Source organism: Phyllobates terribilis, unplaced genomic scaffold (assembly GCF_046119375.1).
Source record: "Phyllobates terribilis strain yellow unplaced genomic scaffold, ASM4611937v1 Scaffold_9__5_contigs__length_417890890, whole genome shotgun sequence".
NCBI lineage: Eukaryota > Metazoa > Chordata > Amphibia > Anura > Dendrobatidae > Phyllobates > Phyllobates terribilis.
In genome coordinates, this window is record NW_027362769.1 from 411,389,798 (window position 1) to 411,414,739 (window position 24,942).

General features: G+C 50.3%; 1 protein-coding gene across 1 annotated transcript in view; it reads right to left on the reverse strand.

Moving 5' to 3' along the window:
* Positions 1-1,451: 1,451 nt before the first annotated feature.
* LOC141161281 (uncharacterized) overlaps positions 1,452-24,942 on the reverse strand; it is a 125,151-nt gene continuing 101,660 nt past the window's right edge. The window contains exon 4 of the mRNA XM_073646084.1: positions 1,452-2,217. Coding sequence (XP_073502185.1) covers positions 1,751-2,217 — 467 coding nt within the window. The 3' untranslated portion in view covers positions 1,452-1,750. The remainder of the gene's footprint in view (positions 2,218-24,942) is intronic.

Consider the following 24,942-nt stretch of genomic DNA (forward strand, 5'->3'; position numbering starts at 1 on the left):
TTCTAGGTTCTTCAAAGTAGCCACCTTTTGCTTTGATGACTGCTTTGCACACTCTTGGCATTCTCTTGATGAGCTTCAAGAGGTAGTCACCGGAAATGGTCTTCCAACAATCTTGAAGGAGTTCCCAGAGATGCTTAGCACTGGTTGGCCCTTTTGCCTTCACTCTGCGGTCCAGCTCACCCCAAACCATCTCGATTGGGTTCAGGTCTGGTGACTGTGGAGGCCAGGTCATCTGGCATAGCACCCCATCACTCTCCTTCTTGGTCAAATAGCCCTCACACAGCCTGGAGGTGTGTTTGGGGTCATTGTCCTGTTGAAAAATAAATGATGGTCCAACTAAATGCAAACCGGATGGAATAGCATGCCGCTGCAAGATGCTGTGGTAGCCATGCTGGTTCAGTATGCCTTCAATTTTGAATAAATCCCCAACAGTGTCACCAGCAAAGCCCCCCCACACCATCACACCTCCTCCTCCATGCTTCACGGTGGGAATCAGGCATGTAGAGTCCATCCGTTCACCTTTTCTGCGTCGCACAAAGACACGGTGGTTGGAACCAAAGATCTCAAATTTGGACTCATCAGACCAAAGCACAGATTTCCACTGGTCTAATGTCCATTCCTTGTGTTCTTTAGCCCAAACAAGTCTCTTCTGCTTGTTGCCTGTCCTTAGCAGTGGTTTCCTAGCAGCTATTTTACCATGAAGGCCTGCTGCACAAAGTCTCCTCTTACCAGTTGTTGTAGAGATGTGTCTGCTGCTAGAACTCTGTGTGGCATTGACCTGGTCTCTAATCTGAGCTGCTGTTAACCTGCGATTTCTGAGGCTGGTGACTCGGATAAACTTATCCACAGAAGAAGAGGTGACTCTTGGTCTTCCTTTCCTGGGGTGATCCTCATGTGAGCCAGTTTCTTTGTAGCGATTGATGGTTATTGCAACTGCACTTGGGGACACTTTCAAAGTTTGCCCAATTTTTCAGACTGACTGACCCTCATTTCTTAAAGTAATGATGGCCACTCGTTTTTCTTTACTTAGCTGCTTTTTTCTTGCCATAATACAAATTCTAACAGTCTATTCAGTAGGACTATCAGCTGTGTATCCACCTGACTTCTGCACAACACAACTGATAGTCCCAACCACATTTATAAGGCAAAAAAACCCACTTATTAAACCTGACAGGGCACACCTGTGAAGTGAAAACCATTTCCGGTGACTACCTCTTGAAGCTCATCAAGAGAATGCCAAGAGTGTGCAAAGCAGTCATCAAAGCAAAAGGTGGCTACTTTGAAGAACCTAGAATATAAGACATATTTTCAGTTGTTTCACACTTTTTTGTTAAGTATATAATACCACATGTGGTAATTCATAGTTTTGATGCCTTCAGTGTGAATGTACAATTTTAAAAGTCATGAAAATACAGAAAAATCTTTAAATGAGAAGGTGTGTCCAAACTTTTGGTCTGTACTGTATATATATATATATATATATATATAATCACCGGTTGGAGACAATGGAGGAGAATCCAACCCATGTCAGATGGACCTGGCGGATCTGGATTTATATTTGCGGCTGTGTTTCTACTTTAAAGGTATAAAAGTTTTTCATGGGATCAATTCACCGTGAGTCCAACCTTGTGGACTGGACAAGGTGACTAGAGGACTGCGGGAAGTAATGGCCGCTCTACTTACACCTAGATAAGGCAGCTCTTACACTGTATACAGAGATCTCTGGGGTCACCGCCGGTAAGGACAGCTGTCAGGATATCAGACAATCATTTTTTTCTGATTTCTTCTTTTCACCCTTTGCTCTCCATTCTTGCTCTTTTCTTCTTTCGTCCTCTCTTTTTACCCTATCCTTCTCTTTACTTCTTTCTGCCTCTTTCCTCCTTTGTTCTGTCCTTCTCCTTTCTTCCGCTGCTCGCATCTCATTCTCTTTCTTCTCCAGATCCACCTTGTGTATATACTCCAGCATGAACTTCTTCCGTTCCCTCCAGTCTCTCCGGGGATTTCTTTCTTTCTCTCCCAGCCGATATTTGACGTCTTTTAGGGCGCTGTGAAGAATGGTCAGGATGTCTTCGGTTCTCCCCCTAGTTTTGATATGATCTTCCTTGGTGTAGTTCTCCATAGATATTACAACCTCAGCTCCCATCAGCCTGAACATCTTCTCAGCCTCCATGAAGTCTCCGCTGGTTTTATGGGTGATAACAACAATGGGGACAACTCCTGCAAGAGACACAGATGTGAGATAATGTTCTTGGTGTCTCCACCATTACTGTATTCATGGTTTAGTAGATGATCTGCAGCGATCACATCATCTAATGATGAGACCCGGTGAAGGCTCCATGTGAGGTCAGAGGTCACATATGGAGAAGGTGAGGAGATAACTGTAACATCCCTGGCAGCGTGCTGGCATGGCTTACCACCTCCCACCATGCAAGACCGCCAACTTACCTATCAGTCCAGGCTGCACACTTTGCTCCAGTACCTGCTGTGTGCATGTCTCTTGTCTGATTGCTTAGGGCGGTGGCCCGGTTACTGCCTGATTCTTATAGTTACTGTGTGCTCACTCCTAATGCGTCCCCAGCCTATTGCTGTGAGTCACTGGATACTTAAACCCCCTCCACCCAGTAGGAGGGGCCTGAGCAAAGCTTTCTTTCAGTTTGTTCCTTGCAACTGAATTGCCAGGTCCTGTCCTGTAGCTTGTCTGTTTTTGCCACCCTGGGGGCTGTATACCCAGGCCTGTTACCTGTATCTGTGATTTCTAGTCTGTTTTCGCCACCCTGGGGGCTGAGTTCCCAGTCTCGTTCCTGTATCTTCTTCCTGGTTCAGTTCCTGTCTGAACAGTGTCCTAGCCCGTTACTTGTTCGTCTCTATGTCCGTACCTTCCCTTTTCCTGCAGTGTCTGAACCTGCACCTAACTTCAACTCATTGTCTCTGTACTTCTGTTTGTAAGTTTAGTGTCCACTCGCCACTTCATTGTAAGTACCTTGTGTGTATCTGCTCTGCTCTGCTTGCCTACCGCACCTCCGGGTTTTGCTCTGCTCTGCTTGTCTACTGCACCTGCGGGTTTTGCTCTGCCCTGCTTGTCGACTGCACCTGCGGGTTTTGCTCTGCTCTGCTTGTCTACCGCACCTGCGGGTTTTGCTCTGCTCTGCTTGTGTACCACACCTGTGGGTTTTGCTCTGCTCTGCTTGTCTTCCGCACCTGCGGGTTTTGCTCTGCTCTGCTTGTCTACCGCACCTGCAGGTTTTGCTCTGCTCTGCTTGTCTACCGCACCTACGTGTTTTGCTCTGCTCTGCTTGTCTACCGCACCTGCAGGTTTTGCTCTGCTCTGCTTGTCTACCGCACCTGCGGGTTTTGCTCTGCTCTGCTTGTCTACCGCATCTGCGGGTTTTACTCTGCTCTGCTTCTCTACCGCACCTGCAAGTTTTGCTCTGCTCTGCTTGTCTACCACACCTGCGGGTTTTGATCTTCTCTGCTTGTCTACCGCACCTGTGGGTTTTGCCCTTCTCTGCTTGTCTACCGCACCTGCGGGTTTTGCTCTGCTCTGCTTGTCTACCGCACCTGCGGGTTTTGCTCTGCTCTGCTTGTCTACCGCACCTGCGGGTTTTGCTCTGCTCTGCTTGTCTACCGCACCTGCGGGTTTTGCTCTGCTCTGCTTGTCTACCGCACCTGCGGGTTTTGCTCTGCTCTGCTTGTCTACCGCACCTGCAGGTTTTGCTCTTCTCTGCTTGTCTTCCGCACCTGCGGGTTTTGCTCTGCAATGCTTGAGTACCGCACCTGCGGGTTTTGCTCTGCTCTGCTTGTCTACCGCACCTGCGGGTTTTGCTCTGCTCTGCTTGTCTACCGCAAATGCGGGTTTTGCTCTGCTCTGCTTGTCTACCGCACCTGCTTGTTTTTGCTCTGCTCTGCTTGTCTACCCCTCCTGTGGGTTTTGCTCTACTCTGCTTGTCTACCGCACCTGCGGCTCTGTTCCTGTATCCCAGTCTCTACTGGCCCCTATCCTGCCTGCGTTCCTACCTGCCAGTACCCAATTGACTGCACACCAGCCGTGCCTGCCAGTACCCACCTGTCTGCATACCAGTCCTGTCTGCCAGTACCCATCTGTCTGCATACCAGCCATGCCTGCCAGTACCCACCTGTCTGTATGCCAGCCTAACCTGCCTGTTCCTGCATTCCCCGGTGTAGGTCAACAGCTGTGACCAGGGTCTGACCTGGAGTGGCACCTGGTCCCTCTGCTCGGTTCCTCCCTGGTTCACGCAGTCGACTGAGCCGCCGTGCGAACTTGGTCGGACGGGGTTGATACTTAGTCACGCCCCTCCAGGCAGTGGGATCACTAACCTCGCTCACGCCAGTCAGTCCGGGCGTGTGCATAACAATAACATCAATAATTCTATGTACGGCTGCAGAATGTTTATTGAATGAAAACATCTATAGAAACTGGAGTGGAGATAAAGTCAATCATAAACATTTTAATTGTTTAAATAATATAATGGACTAAATTTCAGTCTACAACCTTCAATCATTCTCAGATGACCCCCTAATATGCAATTTGTAGCCTTAACTAAGTTTCAGATTTTTCTCCTGTAGGATTGTCACTCCCAGTAATATAGTCTGGATGGGAGGCTTGTGTATCCAGGATGCTCATTAGCTCATATATCAGCACAGCTTCTTTCCTGCGCTTACTGTCTAGTTATATTCTCAATATATAAACTCTCTGGAGGCTTAAAAACGGATTTCCAGTGTAGCCCCCCTAGTGTCTGTGTAGACCTGAGACTATGTGGACTTATAGTAACAGCTGCACAGGTTACACCTCATGATACTGCGCTAAAATTACTACAACTTGTTTAAACCATCACTTTTTTCAGCTAAAAATATTTTTTAATTTATGTGTAATATCTGAGAAAAAATAATTTCAAACATGTAGATTTCAGGACAAAGTGAGTGCTGTATATATATATATATTCAACATGGTGATAATATAGAGATAAGTGTCCATCTCTCTCCAGGCAGAAGTCAACCATTACTCTATTCCAGCTGGCAATGTAGAGACATGACTGAAAAAGGGATCATTGTAGTTGGAAATAAATATATACAGGGTCACAATGTATCTGGTCCTGACTGAGGAGTGCACTGTAACTGGTAATGTACGAGGGGAGCACTGTAACTGGTAATGTACGAGGGTTGCACTGTGACTGGTAATGTATGAGGAGAGCACTGCGACTGGTAATGTATGAGGAGAGCACTGTGACTGGTAATGTATGAGGAGAGCACTGTGACTGGTAATGTATGAGGAGTGCACTGTGACTGGTAATGTATGAGGAGTGCACTGTGACTGATAATGTATGAGGAGTGCACTGTGACTGGTAATGTATGAGGAGAGCACTGTGACTGGTAATGTATGAGGAGTGCACTGTGACTGGTAATGTATGAGGAGAGCACTGTGACTGGTAATGTATGAGGAGTGCACTGTGACTGGTAATGTATGAGGAGTACACTGTGACTGGTAATGTATGAGGAGTGCACTGTGACTGGTAATGTATGAGGAGTGCACTGTAACTGGTAATGTATGAGGAGTGCACTGTGACTGGTAATGTATGAGGAGTGCACTGTGACTGGTAATGTATGAGGAGTGCACTGTGACTGGTAATGTATGAGGGGAGCACTGTGACTGGTAATGTATGAGGAGTGTACTGTGACTGGTAGTGTATGAGGGGTGCACTGTAACTGGTAATGTATGAGGAGTGCACTGTGACTGGTAATGTATGAGGAGTGCACTGTGACTGGTAATGTATGAGGAGTGCACTGTGACTGGTAATGTATGAGGAGTGCACTGTGACTGGTAATGTATGAGGAGTGCACTGTGACTGGTAATGTATGAGGAGTGTACTGTGACTGGTAGTGTATGAGGGGTGCACTGTGACTGGTAGTGTATGAGGGGTGCACTGTGACTGGTAATGTATGAGGGGTGCACTGTGACTGGTAATGTATGAGGAGTATACTGTGACTAGTAATGTATGAGGGGTGCACTGTGACTGGTAATGTATGAGGAGTGCACTGTGACTGGTAATGTATGAGGAGTGCACTGTGACTGGTAATGTATGAGGGGAGCACTTTGACTGGTAGTGTATGAGGGGTGCACTGTGACTGGTAATGTATGAGGAGTGCACTGTGACTGGTAATGTATGAGGGGTGCACTGTGACTGGTAATGTATGAGGGGTGCACTGAGACTGGTAATGTATGAGGGGTGCTCTGTGACTGGTAATGTATGAGGAGTGTACTGTGACTAGTAATGTATGAGGAGTGCACTGTGACTGGTAATGTATGATGAGTGCACTGTGACTGGTAATATATGAGGAGTGCACTGTGACTGGCAGTGTATGAGGGGTGCACTGTGACTGGTAATGTATGAGGAGTGCACTGTGACTGGTAATGTATGAGGGGAGCACTGTGACTGGTAGTGTATGAGGGGTGCACTGTGACTGGTAATGTATGAAGAGTGCACTGTGACTGGTAATGTATGAGGAGTGCACTGTGACTGGTAATGTATGAGGGGAGCACTGTGACTGGTAGTGTATGAGGGGTGGACTGTGACTGGTAATGTATGAGGAGTAGTGTTGAGCGAGCACTAAAATGCTCGGGTGCTCGAAGCTCGGGCCGAGCTCGCCGTGATACTTGGGTGCTCGACCCGATCAACGAGCCCAATATTAGTGTATGGGAGACTCGAGCATTTTTGCGGTGGCACCCCCGGCAGTCTTTTAAAAGCCTAACAAGTGCCCAAAACGATAGTGACAGTGCTCAAATGACATGGGGACAGCATGGGGATCGCCCCAGGAAGCATTTCTGACCCCCAAGTCACTGCTGTCAACAACGTGGTCAGAGGTATTAAGCCACTTTTACGGGCTCACAATAAAACTTTCAAAAACGAAAGTGAAACTTTTTTCCTTTGAAATATGTTAAGGAACATCCTTTCCAGGAAAAAGACTTGTGTATAAGTTAAAATAAATGACCAAAAACAAAAATACTCCTCCACACCTTCGGCTATGTTCACAAGTAGCATTTTTTATGCGTTTTTGCACTTTTGTATTGCTTTCAACTATGACAAATGCATTCACCGGGAAATGTAATTTTAACATTTTACAACCTTATCTGGCCACATGCATAAAGTGCTGAAAAGACATGGGAACAGCATGGGGAAGACCCCTGGAAGCATATCTGACTCCCAGGTCACTGTCTAAAAGTGTGCCCATCATAAGTGATCCTTGCCGCATCAGAAGATGCAGACTTGCAACTATCCCCATGCAAGTTCTAGTCCCAGGGCAGTGTTCAATTGTACCTCCCCCATTCCTTGCAATACAAGCGCAAGTATGCAGCCTGCCACCCACCCTCCCCCAGGCTGCAATACCATACTGCTTGCTTGCTTGAACTTGAAATTGGGCCTTTTAGGCATGTGGAGGCGGAATCTGGCCACCACGTCATGGCTGTGTTGGTGGCCTGGAATCCATACTCAGTCCCCAGCCGCCCTGCGGCCGGGTGTCCATACTCGGTCCCCAGCCGCCTGGGGGCAGCCGGGTGTCCATAAACGGTCCCCAGCCGCCCCTATTTCTCCTTGGAACATCCCCCCCACACACTTTTATTAGCCCGGCCTGCTTTAGGCAGCATTGGACGAGCCCACCAGAGCACCAGACTCCTCCGGTGGGCCCTGACTTCTCCATCGGTGGAGTTGAGAGTGCCAAGATGAGGAGCATGATGATGATAGAAGTTAGCATCTGCTATGTTTTCTTTTAATGCAAGTGTAAGTGTGACACCCCAGGGGTCTGGTTGTCACAGTGATAGAGATATTACGTCTGAGAGCAGGTGGGAGGTCCTTTGGTCAGGGATCCTGTGCATGCCACACCTCCTGCCCAGCCTTGGGAGGGGAAGAACTTCCCCTGTATAAACCCGGGGCTGAGGCAGGGTTAGTGAGTCCAGGAAGAGTAGAGACAAGAGCAGCATAGGAAGCAGCAGAGTCACAAGGAGTCAGGGGCTGGCAGCTAAAGAGCTCGCCCTGACTAAGAAGATTCTTTACCGGACCCGGAGTCCGAGGCTGTGGGGACTAACTTCTACCCAGCAGCAGAATCCGTCAGGCAGGGGATTTCAGGTCCCCTGGCCCAGAAGCCCGAAGGCCCGGTCACACGCGTGGGACCAGCACTGCCATCGTGGAGCGGAAGCCATTAGAAGGCCCCGAGTCACCGGCCATACGGGTGAGCACCACACGGTACACTCAGGGACGTGGGCTACTTACATCAGCTTCTAGCAAGGTAGCCAGAAGAGTACAGTCAGCTTGGGAGGCCTACAACTACGCCTGGCCAGGGGAGATCCCATCTGCTCAAGGACTGACCAGGCCCCGTTCGCTAGCAAGTACTCCGGGAGGGTCTATCGTTGTTACCAGTAAAGACCCTGAACGCTACCATACCGTCTCTGAGTGGTTCCTGCTACCCCCATCATCCACGTCGGCTGCCCTGAGGCCATACCCCTCCCGTTGGGGGTTATACTATCACGCTGCACCATCCTTCCACCGGCCTCAGCGGTCTGCCCTGCAGCAGCAGCCCCCCTGGCTGCATTCAACGGGTGGCGTAGTCATCAACCATTTTCTACCGCTAACAGACTGCCGTCCAGTTTGACTCCCTGGGCACGGACCGGGTCACCGCCACGAGACTACAACCCTAAACAGATCCGGCTCCGGGTAAGCTCCCGCGTGCGCAACGCAGCGCGACACAGGCCCAGGGGCGCGTCAACTTTGGCGTAGTCGGCAGGATCTCGTGCCCGCAACCACCGGGTACTGCGTGCCTGAAAAAGAGACTTTTCAAACTTACCAGTGGTGAAGATTCCCGCCATCCGTGGAGTTTTCCCGCCATCCGGCGCCATCTTCTGCCTTCTTCCCGCCATCCGAGGAGTTTTCCCGCCATCCGGCGCCATCTTCTGCCTTCTTCCCGCCATCCGAGGAGTTTTCCCGCCATCCGGCGCCATCTTGGAGACGCCGCGCGGGAAGAAGAGGGGCGTGGACTCCGAAAGCGCGCGAGAACTGAAGCCCCGCCTCACGTCCGGACGTTGCGTAAGGTCCTGGAAGGAGCCCAGCAGACGCCGACGTCACAGGAGCGCGACGGAAGGTCCTCAACCCTGACGATCCACTGCGGAGCCGCGGCCTACGGAACAGGATCATCGCAAGGTAGGCCACGGTCCACTAGGGGGGAGGAAGATGTCGGATACGGAGGAGAGCTCCACTGCCTCAACCCCCGCCAGCGCTACCGCTGTTGCAGTTATGCCCTTCACCATGCCCTATATCCCGGGAGCAGCTTGGCTACCCCAGTACTCAGGGGAGTCACATACCCTGCATGACTTTAGAGAAAAGCTGGATAGCCTCTTCCAGGTGTACCCCCTCACAGAAGAGCAAAAAGTGAGCATCCTGGTGGCCCAACTAACTGGGGCAGCCAAAAGGGAAGTAAAATCCTGGCCACCTGGGAGGAAGACTGTCGCAGGGATACTAACCCGGCTGAAGGACACCTTTGATACCCGCACCTCAGCCGAGATTAAACTTAGATTCTACGGGTGCAAGCAGCGAGCGCATGAGAGTATAAGGGACTATGCACTCAACCTACAAGAGGCCCTGAGGGCCATTAAGCAGACCGACCCTAATGGAGTGGGAAACGAGGACAGGCTGTTGACCGAACAATTTATAGAGGGTTTATATTGCAATGCCCACCGCACCCAGTTGCGGGCAATGGCCTTACAGGACCCTCATCTAGAATTTGCACAGTTCAAGGACAGAGCCATCCGGGTGCTCCGAGAACCGGCACCAGGTGGCGTTGTGACCCACAGACGCCCCACTACCACTTACTATCAGGAGGCGGCGCCCTTGTCAGCAGGGCCTGTGGGAGCTGATGCGCAGGCTTTGGACAATGACCCGGCTCCAGACCTACACCATCAGGTCCAAGAGCTAGCTAAAAGCGTTGCTGCGCTAACCCGAACTGTGCAGTCTTTACAGGTTTCCACTCCAGGGAAGATCCAGCTGGCATCCGGACCGGAGGACATCCCGTGGCGTCGACCAAGGAGGACCCCACCGGCCAGAGGAAGACCCAGTGACCGATACAGCGAGGACGGACGACCCATCTGCCGCCGCTGCAATCAACCCGGACATATGGAAAGGTACTGTTCTTTAAACGGGCACAACCTGGGGTAGAGGGCCAACCCCCAGGAAAAAGATCACCAGGCCCATCGAACTGGCGCGACAGATATGTGGGAGGACGTCCAGTCTTGCCTGTGGTACTGGATGGCATTCCCATGAGTGCCCTACTGGACACCGGGTCACAGGTCACCACCATCCCGTACGTGCTCTTCAAGCAGTACTGGAATGACTCGGATATTACCCGCTACCCTGACGACGACTTGAGTATCATCGCCAGCAATGGTCAGCCCGTGCCACAGATCGGATTTAAAGAGGTGACCATCAAAATTGGTAGAGTCGAACTGGCCGCACAGGGACTGATCATTGTAGATATTGACAAACATGAGTCACCCAAAAATAACTCTAGGAACTAATGTAATTGAAAATTGTCTTGCAGAGGTGATTTTCCTTTTACAGCAGGTTGCCAAGAATGCCAGCTCCGGCGAGCAGCGGGTGCTCCAGAAAGAGATCCGGGCACTGATGCAACGGCAACAAGTGGAACTCTCCGGCGGTGAGATTGGTAGCGTAAGAATGTGTGACCCTTTTCCTATTGCCATGCCCCCAAAAAGTGAAATGATGATTTGGTGCCGGGCAGCTATTGGTCTGAGAGGTAGAGATTACCAGGCAATGGTAGAACCAGTTTACTCAGACAGTAGGCCCACCATTTTGACAGCACGGGGGGTGGTCAATGTACGCCATGGGAGGGTGCCCGTTCGCATAATAAATATCGGGGAGAGGGAAGTGTACCTGCCCCGGTATGCCACGCTAGCCAAATTATATACCACTAATCAAAATTCTATACAATCTGTGGAACCCTTGCCTCCATCTCACCCGGAGGAAGGTAACGGCTCTAAGAAAGACATGGAGGACTGGTGTCAGCAACTACATCTGGGTACTGACTCCACTCCCTCACACCAGAAACAAGGAGTCTATCGGGTGGTTCAAGAGTATGAGAGAGTGTTTAGTAAACACCCGTTAGACTTCGGGCGAGTCAAGGGGGTAGAACACCGCATCCCCACGGGAGATCATCCTCCCATAAAAGAGAGGTATCGACCCGTACCCCCTGCACATTACCAACACGCCAAGGGGATGCTTAGAGACATGAAGGAGGCTGGGGTAATCCGGGATAGCTGTAGCCCCTGGGCAGCCCCACTAGTTTTAGTCAAAAAGAAAGACAACACCATGAGGATGTGTGTAGATTACCGGAAAATCAACCGTATCACACACAAGGATGCGTACCCCTTACCAAGGATAGAGGAGTCATTGGCTGCTTTAAGATCTGCTAACTTCTTCTCTACCTTGGATCTCACTAGCGGGTACTGGCAGGTTCCTGTAGCAGAGGCGGACCGGGAGAAGACCGCATTCACCACCCCGATGGGACTTAGCGAGTTCACCTGCATGCCGTTCGGACTCTGCAACGCCCCAGGAACCTTCCAACGATTAATGGAGTGCTGTCTGGGCCACAGAAACTTCGAGACGGTCCTGTTGTACCTGGACGATGTAATCGTATACTCCAAAACTTATGAGGACCACCTGAAACACCTGGCGGAGGTGTTCGAAGCTCTGGCGAGTTACGGCCTAAAGGTGAAACCCTCCAAGTGTCACCTCCTGAAACCAAAGGTGCAATACCTGGGACACGTGGTGAGCGCTGACGGAGTGGCTCCCGACCCCGATAAGATCACCGCAATTAAGGGATGGCCAAGCCCCTCCAGCGTAAAAGAAGTGCGGCAGTTCCTAGGGTTGGTAGGCTACTACCGAAGGTTTATTCCCGGTTTCACCAAAAAGGCAGCACCTATGCAGGACCTCCTGATAGGCCAGTCCCGGAAGGCCAAGAACCAGAAGCCGCCCTTCAAATGGGAAAAGCTAGAAGAAGAGTCCTTCCGCCAGCTGAAGATGGCCCTCACGGGGGATGAAATCTTGGCGTACCCGGACTATAGCCAGCCCTTCATCCTCTACACCGACGCCAGTAACATCGGGCTAGGAGCCGTACTGTCCCAGATTCAGCAGGGGAGAGAACGAGTAATCTCCTATGCCAGCCGAAAACTGCGACCCACCGAAAGGAACCCCGAAAATTACAGCTCATTTAAGCTAGAGTTCCTGGCCGTGGTATGGGCAGTCACCGAGCGCTTTAGGCATTACCTCGCTTCTTCCCGGTTCACCGTATACACGGATAACAACCCGTTGACACACCTGGACACGGCAAGACTCGGTGCCCTGGAGCAGAGGTGGATGGCCCGTCTGTCCAACTACGAGTTCACAATTAAATACCGGGCAGGGCGCTCCAATACCAACGCGGACGCCCTGTCCAGGATGCCCAACCTGCCGGACGGAGGAGAAGATCCGGAGGGACTGGAAGAAGTTGAACTCCCTGCGTTCCACCGTCATGGGACTATCCAGTATTCCCACCGGGTAAGGAGTAAGCAGGCTGCTACGTTGAACCCCTTACCTCACTACAACTGGGCGGAAACGCAAGACAGCGACCCTGCCGTCCGACTGGTGAAGGAGATGCTGACTCGCCCGGAGGCTAGCCTGGAATCAGACGCTCCAGAGGAAGCCAAACAACTATGGGCAGAGAAGAGTCGACTGTTCCTTTACAAGGGGAAGTTGTGCCGCAGAATGGTTAACTCCAGGACGCATGAACTACTCTGGCAAGTAGTGGTGCCACGAAGAGACGCAGCCATGGTGATGGAGGCATACCACGACGGAGCTGGACACTTCGGGTGGAAAAAGCTGGAGTTCCTGCTGCGCGAGCGGTTCCACTGGGTAGGCATGAGGGGAACCATCGAGAAGTGGTGCAGAGACTGTGGCCCGTGCAATCTGAGAAGGAAGGACCGGGCCAGCCAGAAGACTCCCCTGCAGTCCATCGTCACCCGGCAACCGTTGGAACTGGTAGCCTTGGATCATGTAAAACTGACCCCCAGCAGAAGTGGCTACGTCTACGCGTTAACCATCGTGGATCATTACTCCCGGTTTCTGGTTGTCGTCCCCGTCAAGGACTTAACGGCTCGAACAGCAGCTAGAGCCTTCCAGCAGCACTTTTGCCGTCCACACGGGTACCCGGACCAAGTGCTGACGGACCAGGGACCTGCCTTTGAAGCGGAGGTCTTCCAGGAATTCTGCAATCTGTATGGCTGCCGGAAGATAAGGACGACACCCTACCATCCGCAAACTAATGGACTTTGTGAGAAAATGAACCAGGTGGTAATGGATCTTCTAAAAACGTTGCCCCTGGAAGAACGCAGTCTGTGGCCTGAGAAGTTGCCCGATCTGGTGGACCTATACAACCACATCCCGGTAGGTTCCACCAACTGTACCCCGGCTTACCTAATGAGGGCAAGACCTGGTAAGTTACCTGTTGACCTGGAAATGGGAGTCCTGACGCCCGAGGACACTTCACCAGAAACAGACTGGGACACAGAGAGGCAGCAGCAGTACCGGAAAGTACAGGAGAGCGTGGAGCGAAGTCTCTGTCAGGCTAGGGAAAGACAAGAGAAGACTTACAACCAGTATGCTCCCGCTGTTCCCCTGGTACCCGGAGAGCAGGTCTTGAAGAGGAAGAGACGGCTCCACAAGTTGGACGACCAGTGGGAGAAGGACCCGTACACCGTACTGCCCTCAAGCCACGAGAACCCGAAGGTCTGTACCATCAGTAAAGACGGAGGGGAAACCACAGCCATTGTATCCCGGGACCACCTGAAGAAGTGCCCCGAACAACTGAGGAACCCTGAGGAGGAACAGGAAGACCATCGACCCGTGGAAGAAAGGGAAGATATGGTTAGTACCGTGCTCGGGGACTTCCCTCGGTCTTGGACTCAAGTCAATGGTGCAGTTGTGGTACCCGTACTCACCTTCCTCCAACCATCATCCCAAGAACCTACGGAGCAACGGGTAGAGCTGGAAGAGCAGCCGGTCCAGGAGGCAGAAGACTCCACCCAAGCGGAACAGGAGAATCCACCCTCTGCTTATAGTGAGCCTGCCGTACCCCTAGTGAGACAAAGATCCGGTAGACAGCTGCCCAGTTTACCCTTGACAGCTCCTACACCCTGTAGTTCAGGGCCAGACAGTCAGCTCCGTAGGTCCACTAGGGCCACTAGAGGCCAGTTACCCGCACGTTGGAGGATCTAAATGTTTAAGTTGTTTTACAATGTTTACCTGTTTATTGTTGCTTGTGTGTAATTTTGTGTTTCTAGTTGTTTTTAGGAGTCTTCGGTGGATTTACCGGGAATCCTTTGTATATAGTTGGAGCGTAACCCAGGATGGACTAGAGACTGTTAAGGACTCGGGGTAGGACAGACCCCTACCTGGTTACGTCTCCCTGTGTTGGTGAAATGGACACCTTTGCTTTTCTTCAAAGACTGCACCCGGTTGCGGACATCCGTGACCATCTTATTGTGTTTCCTTATTGTATTTTATTGTTCTTTGATATACCTTGTTATATTTTTCTAAAAAGTGTTTAGTCCCGGAGTACTAAATTTCAATAGGGGGGAGTGTGACACCCCAGGGGTCTGGTTGTCACAGTGATAGAGATATTACGTCTGAGAGCAGGTGGGAGGTCCTTTGGTCAGGGATCCTGTGCATGCCACACCTCCTGCCCAGCCTTGGGAGGGGAAGAACTTCCCCTGTATAAACCCGGGGCTGAGGCAGGGTTAGTGAGTCCAGGAAGAGTAGAGACAAGAGCAGCATAGGAAGCAGCAGAGTCACAAGGAGTCAGGGGCTGGCAGCTAAAGAGCTCGCCCTGACTAAGAAGATTCTTTACCGGACCCGGAGTCCGAGGCTGTGGGGACTAACTTCTACCCAGCAGCAGAATCCGTCAGGCAGGGGATTTCAGGTCCCCTGGCCCAGAAGCCCGAAGGCCCGGTCACACGCGTGGGACCAGCACTGCCATCGTGGAGCGGAAGCCATTAGAAGGCCCCGAGTCACCGGCCATACGGGTGAGCACCACACGGTACACTCAGGGACGTGGGCTACTTACATCAGCTTCTAGCAAGGTAGCCAGAAGAGTACAGTCAGCTTGGGAGGCCTACAACTACGCCTGGCCAGGGGAGATCCCATCTGCTCAAGGACTGACCAGGCCCCGTTCGCTAGCAAGTACTCCGGGAGGGTCTATCGTTGTTACCAGTAAAGACCCTGAACGCTACCATACCGTCTCTGAGTGGTTCCTGCTACCCCCATCATCCACGTCGGCTGCCCTGAGGCCATACCCCTCCCGTTGGGGGTTATACTATCACGCTGCACCATCCTTCCACCGGCCTCAGCGGTCTGCCCTGCAGCAGCAGCCCCCCTGGCTGCATTCAACGGGTGGCGTAGTCATCAACCATTTTCTACCGCTAACAGACTGCCGTCCAGTTTGACTCCCTGGGCACGGACCGGGTCACCGCCACGAGACTACAACCCTAAACAGATCCGGCTCCGGGTAAGCTCCCGCGTGCGCAACGCAGCGCGACACAGGCCCAGGGGCGCGTCATAAGTGTGCAGCCTGCCACCAACCCACCCCCAGACTGCAATTCCATACTGCTAGCTTGCACTTGAAATGGGGCCTTTTAATTTGGAGGAGGCCGAAGCTGGCCACTACCTCATGGCTGCTTCGGCAGCGAGGTATCCATACTCAGTCCCCAGCCGCCCCTATTTGTCCTGGTGTGCCTTATACATAAGATTAAGCGCCTATACCAAAACATTACCTGTGCCCTCCCCAGTGCATTTAGTGGGAAGGAGAGCCTATTCCGCTGTAGTGTGTGCATGCCAAACCCCTGTTCATGGTACATGCGAAGATGCCTCCCACCTTGCACCTGTCGTTGCAGACTTGCAACTATCCCCATTCAAGTCCTTGTCCCAGGGCAGTGTTCAATTGTACCTCTCCCATTCCTTGCAATGCAAGCGCAAGTATGCAGCCTGCCACCCACCCACCCCCAGGCTGCAATACCATACTGCTTGCTTGCACTTTAAATTGGGCCTGTTAGGCATGTGGAAGCGGAATCTGGCCACCACGCCATGGCTGTGTCGGCGGCCTGGTATCCATACTCAGTCCCCAGCCGCCTGGTGGCCGGGTGTCCCCGCTTGCTCCCCAGCCTCCAGGGGGTGGCCGGGTGTCCATACTCGGTCCCCAGCCACCCCTATTTGTCCCGGTAACCTTTCCCACACTTTTCTTAGCCTGGCCTGCTTTAGGGCAGCATTGGCCGAGCCCACCGGACTATCAGACTCCTCCGGTGGGCCCTGGCTTCTCCATCAGGGGAGTTGAGAGTGCCAAGGTGAGGAGCATGATGAGGATGATAGAAGTTAGCATCTGCTTTGTTTTGTTGTAATGCAAGCGCATGTATGTAGTAGCGGCTAGGCCTGAGGTGGTCAGCGTTTTGGCGCATATCCTACCTCCTCCGAGGATTGCTGGATGTTTTCCTGCTACTATTCAAGTTCTATGACTCCCGTTAAAACAAAGCTTCAGGTGATAAATGATGGATGAGGTAGTGGCAAAGGAGAAAGAGCAGGAGGAACAGGGACCATTCACATCAATATCAGGCCAGTCAACCAGATATGTCTTGTAGGATATGTTTCTGTAACAAAAGGAGCGGTTCGGCTACACAGTTATAGGGCATACAGTGAGTGCAATGCCTACCAAAAATTTCGAGGCACTCCAATGCCCCTTGGAAATGACATGGAGGTCAGAGGGCGTTAACTAAACCTTTTTTTCCATTTATAGCAACTGGGTCTCCTGTGCACTGTTGGCCTAAGCAGTGAATGGAAGGCTTTCCAAAAATTATGAGGAACTGCAATGCCCCTTACAAGAGCCATGTGTGGCACCCCAGGGGTCTGGTCACCACAGTAATAGAGATATTGCGTCAGAGAGCAAGTGGGAGGTTTCCTGGTCAGAATCCCTTAAACATGCAACATCCTCCTGCCCCAGTCCTGGGAGGGGAGAATTCTGCCCTTATAAACTGGATCTGGGGCAGGGTTGAGTGAGCCAGAGAACAGTCAGAGTGAGAGCAAGGGAAAGTAACAGCAAGGAGCTCTGTAGGAGCTAGGAGCTAAAGATCAGGGGCTGGAAGCTGAGCAGAGCTCGCCCTGGCAGAAGACAATAGGAACCGGACACAGGAGTCCGAGGTTGTGAGGACTTATATATCCAGCAGCAGAAACCAGCCGGCAGGGCATTTCAGGTCCTCTGGCCATAGAAGCCCGGAGGCTCAGTCACAAGCAAGGGACCAGCACCGCCGTCGTGGAGCGGAGCCTAACAGAAGGCCCCAAGTCACCAGCCATACGGGTGAGCACTACACGATACACTCAGGGACGTGGGCTACTTCTACCCCCTTACAGCAAGGTAGCCAGGAAGAGTGCAGACAGACGGGGAGGCCTACAACTCCACCTGGCCAGGGGAACTCCTGCTTGCTCACAGACTGACCAGGCCTCTTATGCTAGCCAGTACTCCCAGGAGGGTCTACCTTATAATCATCAGTAAAGACCCTGAACTGCACTGCAAAGACTCTGAGTCGTTCCTGCTGCGCTCGTGCACCATCACCCCCATAATCCACACTCACTGCCCTGAGGCTATACTCCTCCCGTGGGGAGTTATCCCATTCTCTGCTGCGCACACAACACCAGCCTCAGCGGTCTGCCTCGCAGCGGTGGTACTCCCTGACCGCAATCCACGGGTGGCACAGTCGGACAATTAACCTCAAAACCTAAGAAAGACTGCCACTGGTTTGACCAGCCTGAGCCACGGGACCGGATCACCGCCACGGAGACTACAGACCCCAGAGACCCGGCACCGGGTATCCCACACACGTGTACACACGGCCCAGGGGGCGCGTCACATGCAGTACAGCATATTACAAACATAAGTCCCATTATTGGGGAGTGGGTGTCCCATAGTATTTGCTTATGCCTTGCAAGCAAAAGCTGCCAAAAATTAGGACGGAGCAACTTGCAATGCCCCTTACAAGAGCCATGCAGTACAGCATATTACAAACATAAGTCCCATTATTTGGGAGTGGTTCTCCCATAGTATTTGCTTATGCTTTCCAAGCAAAAGCTGCCAAAAATTAGGACGGAGCAACTTGCAATGCCCCTTACAAGAGCCATGCAGTACAGCATATTACAAACATAAGTCCCATTATTGGGGAGTGGGTGTCCCATAGTATTTGCTTATGCCTTGCAAGCAAAAGCTGCCAAAAATAAGGATGGAGGAACTTGCAATGCTGGCACCCTGGTGGTATAGTGGTGGTGGAGGCTGAGGATAAGGAGAAGAAGATAAAACAGCCGAAACGAGGAAGCGTATACCCATGTGTGGGTGTGAAGCGGTGCATGTGAATACACCTCCCGAAATAACACAGTGGATTTGACTTTATGTTACTCTGCTGTCATTTGGTGGTGATGAGAAGTCTGGCCCAATCCAACCCTTGTTCATTTTGATAAAGGTCAGCTTGTCAGCATTGTCAGTTGACAGGCGAGTGCGCTTATCAGTTATAATTCCCCCAGCGGCACTAAAAACACGCTCCGATAACACGCTAGCGGCAGGGCAGGCCAGGACCTCCAAGGTGTACAGAGCGAGTTCATTCCAAGTGTCCAGCTTGGATACCCAATAATTAAAAGGCACAGAGGAATCACGGAGGATGCTGGTACGGTCGGCAAGGTACTCCCTCACCATCTTTTGAAACTTTCCACTCCTTGTGAGAGTACCCCACGCCTCAGGGCCTGTAAGCTGGGTGGGTGTCAGAAAACTGTCCCAGAACGTTGACAGTGTTCCCCTGCCTCTGCTGGATTGAAGTTGCATCTCTCTCGCCTGTACGTCTTGGTTGGGCAACGAACTGTGACCTCTGCTGCTAGCGTGTTCAGATGGGAATTTTTTTAAGAGTTCTGCAGCAAGGGCCTTCTGGTACTGCCCCATTTTTGTAGACCTCTCCACCTCAGGAATAAGAGAGTGAAAGTTCTCCTTGTAGCGGATGTCTACAAGTGTCACCAACCAGTAATGACTGTCACCCAACATTTTGACAACACGAGGGTCACGGTTAAGGCAGCGTAACATAAAGTCAGCCATGCGTGCCAGACTGGTAACGGGCAAGATTTCCGTGTCCTCACCAAGATGACGACTGACCATGCTCTCCTCCTCCTCTTCCTCCTCCCCCCTGTCCTCAGGCCACCCTCGCTGAACCGACGGTATGACACTTGTACAGTTACTACCGTCTACAACGCATGATAGCAGCTCCTGTTCTTCCTCCTCCTCCTCCTCTCCCTCATTGTCCCCCAATGCACGTTGGGATGAGATGAGGCTGGGCTGTGTGTAATCGCCCGCTACGGCTTCTTGATCCATCTCATCATACTCTGGCTGCAATGCCTACTCTTTAATTCTCTGCAGAGAGCGTTGCAAAAGACAGACAAGTGGGATGCTGACACTAATGATGGCGTCATCGCCACTCACCATCTTGGTGGCCTCCTCAAAGTTTGTCAGGATGGTACATATGTCAGACATCCAGGTCCACTCCTGAGGTCTTATGTGTGGAGTCTGACCTGAATATCGACGGCCTTGTTGCAGCTGGTACTCCACAACTGCTCTCTTCTGCTCACAAATCCTTTGCAACATGTGGAGGGTAGAGTTCCAAAGCGTGTGGACATCACACTCCAGTCGGTGTGCCGGAAGCTGCAAACGCTGCTGCAACAAAGCAAGGGCGGCGGAAGCTGTAGCCGACTTGCGAAAATGAGCTGACAGGCGGCGTACTTTCACGAGCAGATCTGGCAACTCGGGGTACGATTTAAGAAACCGCTGAACCACGAGGTTAAGCACATGAGCCAGGCATGGTAAGTGTGTGATCTCACCTCGCCTCAGAGCCGCCACCAGGTTACGGCCATTGTCACACACGACCATGCCGGGATGTAGGTTCAGCGGTCTCAGCCACAGATCTGCTTGCTCTTTCACAGCTGTCCACAACTCACAAGCAGTGTGAGGTTTATCACCTAAGCTTATGAGTTTCAGCACAGCCTGTTGCCACTTGGCGGAGGCAGTACTGCAATGCTTCCAGCTTGTAACTGATGTGGTGATATCTGAGATGGAGGCTGAACATGAGGAGGAGGAGGAGGTTGCGCAGGAGCTGTACACTGTGGGGGCAACTCTGACTGACATAGGGCCCGCAATCCTCGGTGTGGGGAGGATGTGTTCCGTCCCAAGGTCCGACTGGGTCGCGGCTTCCACTATGTTTACCCAGTGTGCCGTCAGAGAGATGTACCGTCCCTGGCCACAAGCACTTGTCCACGTGTCCGTTGTCAGGTGGACTCTCCCAGTAACTGCGTTGTTGAGGGCACGGCAGATGCTTTGGGACACGTGCTTGTGTAGTGCAGGGATGGCACACCGGACAAAATAGTGTCGGCTGGGGACCGAGTACCGAGGGACGGCCACCGCCATAAGATTGCGGAAGGATTCCGTCTCCACCAGCCTAAAAGGCAGCATTTCCAACGCAAGCAGTCGTGAAATGTGCGAATTTAGGACTGTGGCCTGTGGGGCGTTAGCTGCGAATTTCCGGTTTCGTACAAAGGTCGGAGATATGAACAATTGAACGCTGCGGTGGGACGTGGACGTTGATGCTGTTTCTTGAGAAACTGCCATAACAAGTGAAGACTGAGAGGAGGGGGCATCTTTACATGCAGTATGGACAGGGGATTGCCTTGCACACACAACAGGGGGTTCTATTGCACGCACAACAGTGGAAGAAGCAGTGGTGACACCCGCTGACACTGGTCGTGGACCCTGGGTTTCGCCCCACAAAGTCGGGTGCTTTGCTGCCATGTGCCTGATCATGCTGGTGGTGGTCAGGCTGGTAGTTTTGTCACCGCTGCTGATGCTGGCATGGCAGGTGGAATATATAGCCTTTTTGGGGTTATCAGCAGAGTCTTTAAAAAAATTCCAGACTCTGGAAGACCTACCGCTTGTACTGGCAACGTCCCTCGTGTTGGTGTTACGGGGAACGGTTGCCCGCCTTCTGTCTGCGGCCACCACACTGCTTCTTCCTGCCTGTTGGGGTACTCTGCCTCCCTCCCCCTGTGTGCTGCTGGCCTCACTCTGCATGTCCTCCTTCCACGTTGGGTCAGTTACTAGATCATCCACCACCTCCTCCTCTTCCACTTGCGCACCACGATCCTCCTCCTCACTTCCTGGCAATTGTGTCTCGTCATCGTCCACCTCTTGTGACAGATTGCCAACGTCGACTTCCTGTGGCCGTGGCTGTTCAAATATTTGGGCATCGCAACATGGGATCTCCTGTTCCACCACTTAAAGCGTATCAGGCGAGGGGCCCAAATATGGAAATGGACCAGTGAACAGCTCTTCAGAGTGTCCAAGTGTGGGATCACTTGCTGTCTGATGAGACTCGGCATGGTGGGAGGAAGGAGCATCAGGGTGCGGAGGAGTATGCGGTCGAGACTCATGGCTACTAAGAGTTGACCGTATGGAAGACAGACCGGAGGTGGTGGTGCCCAGGTAACTGGAAGTATTATCTGCTATCCAATTAATAACCTGTTCACACTGATCAGTTCTCAATACTGGTGTTGTTCTGTGCTCCCCTAGTAATTCGGTCAAGAAGTGGGAGCGAGAAGATGTGGCTGTTGGTTGTGGCACATTTTCACGTTGGCCACGGCCCCGTCCTCTGCATGAACCATCACCAGAATGTCCACTTCCACTTCCCTTGCCACGCGCCTTGCCCATTGTAAATGAAGTAAAATAGCTTACACTCACACTATCAATGAAAAAAGGGTAATAAAAAGTAGATTAGAACCGTGGAAGAGGAAAACCACAGTTATTGTTTACTGGGGTATACCACACTTTTTTAAATAGAGATATTTGCGGCTGAACAGTGAGCGACACACTCAAACTGCTTTTTTTTTAGATACCAAAGGCCCAAAACTGGATAGTACAGCGATTTGACCCACGGAACTGCGAAACCACACTGGGATGTCGGGCCTACACAAGACTATTTTCAACAGATATATTTTTGTGTCACAACAGTCAGGAGACACTACTGTTTTTCTTTACGGAAAAAACTACCAAAACCTGAATAATAGAGATTTTTTACCGTGGGATGGCAAAACCACAGTTATTGTTTACTGGGGTATACCACACTTTTTTAAATACAGATATTTGCGGCTGAACAGTGAGCGACACACTCAAACTGCTTTTTTTTTAGATACCAAAGGCCCAAAACTGGATAGTACAGCGATTTGACCCATGGAACTGCGAAACCACACTGGGATGTCGGGCCTACACAAGACTATTTTCAACAGATATATTTTTGTGTCACAACAGTCAGGAGACACTACTGTTTTTCTTTACGGAAAAAACTACCAAAAGCTGAATAATAGAGATTTTTTACCGTGGGATGGAAAACCACAGTTATTGTTTACTGGGGTATACCACACTTTTTTAAATAGAGATATTTGCGTCTGAACAGTGAGCGACACACTCAAACTGCTTTTTTTTTTTAGATACCAAAGGCCCAAAACTGGATAGTACAGCGATTTGACCCATGGAACTGCGAAACCACACTGGGATGTCGGGCCTACACAAGACTATTTTCAACAGATATAATTTTGTGTCACAACAGTCAGGAGACACTACTGTTTTTCTTTACGGAAAAAACTACCAAAAGCTGAATAATAGAGATTTTTTACCGTGGGATGGAAAACTACAGTTATTGTTTACTGGGGTATACCACACTTTTTTAAATAGAGATATTTGCGTCTGAACAGTGAGCGACACACTCAAACTGCTTTTTTTTTTAGATACCAAAGGCCCAAAACTGGATAGTACAGCGATTTGACCCGTGGAACTGCGAAACCACACTGGGATGTCGGGCCTACACAAGACTATTTTCAACAGATATATTTTTGTGTCACAACAGTCAGGAGACACTACTGTTTTTCTTTACGGAAAATATACCAAAACCTGAATAATAGAGATTTTTTACCGTGGGATGGAAAACCACAGTTATTGTTTACTGGGGTATACCACACTTTTTTAAATAGAGATATTTGCGTCTGAACAGTGAGCGACACACTCAAACTGCTTTTTTTTTTAGATACCAAAGGCCCAAAACTGGATAGTACAGCGATTTGACCCGTGGAACTGCGAAACCACACTGGGATGTCGGGCCTACACAAGACTATTTTCTACAGATATATTTTTGTGTCACAACAGTCGGGAGACACTACTGTTTTTCTTTACGGAAAAAACTACCAAAAGCTGAATAGTAGAGATTTTTTACCGTGGGATGGCAAAACCACAGTTATTGTTTACTGGGGTATACCACACTTTTTTAAATAGAGATATTTGCGGCTGAACAGTGAGCGACACACTCAAACTGCTTTATTTTTAGATACCAAAGGCCCAAAACTGGAGAGTACAGCGATTTGACCTACGGAACTGCGAAACCACACTGGGATGTCGGGCCTACACAAGACTATTTTCAACAGATATATTTTTGTGTCACAACAGTCAGGAGACACTACTGTTTTTCTTTACGGAAAATATACCAAAACCTGAATAATAGAGATTTTTTACCGTGGGATGGCAAAACCACAGTTATTGTTTACTGGGGTATACCACACTTTTTTAAATAGAGATATTTGCGTCTGAACAGTGAGCGACACACTCAAACTGCTTTTTTTTTAGATACCAAAGGCCCAAAACTGGATAGTACAGCGATTTGACCCGTGGAACTGCGAAACCACACTGGGATTTCGGGCCTACACAAGACTATTTTCAACAGATATATTTTTGTGTCACAACAGTCAGGAGACACTACTGTTTTTCTTTACGGAAAAAAATACCAAAAGCTGAATAATAGAGATTTTTTACTGTGGGATGGCAAAACCACAGTTATTGTTTACTGGGGTATACCACACTTTTTTAAATAGAGATATTTGCGGCTGAACAGTGAGCGACACACTCAAACTGCTTTATTTTTAGATACCAAAGGCCCAAAACTGGATAGTACAGCGATTTGACCCGTGGAACTGCGAAACCACACTGGGATGTTGGGCCTACACAAGACTATTTTCAACAGATATATTTTTTTGTCACAACAGTCAGGAGACACTACTGTTTTTCTTTACGGAAAATATACCAAAACCTGAATAATAGAGATTTTTTACCGTGGGATGGCAAAACCACAGTTATTGTTTACTGGGGTATACCACACTTTTTTAAATAGAGATATTTGCGACTGAACAGTGAGCGACACACTCAAACTGCTTTTTTTTTTTGATACCAAAGGCCCAAAACTGGATAGTACAGCGATTTGACCCATGGAACTGCGAAACCACACTGGGATTTCGGGCCTACACAAGACTATTTTCAACAGATATATTTTTGTGTCACAACAGTCAGGCGACACTACTGTTTTTCTTTACGGAAAATATACCAAAACCTGAATAATAGAGATTTTTTACCGTGGGATGGTAAAACCACAGTTATTGTTTACTGGGGTATACCACACTTTTTTAAATAGAGATATTTGCGGCTGAACAGTGAGCGACACACTCAAACTGCTTTTTTTTTAGATACCAAAGGTCCAAAAATGGATAGTACAGCGATTTGACCCGTGGAACTGCGCAACCACACTGGGATTTCGGGCCTACACAAGACTATTTTCAACAGATATATTTTTGTGTCACAACAGTCAGGAGACACTGCTGTTTTTATTTACGGAAAAAACTGCCAAAAGCTGAATAATAGAGATTTTTTACCGTGGGATGGCAAAACCACAGTTATTGT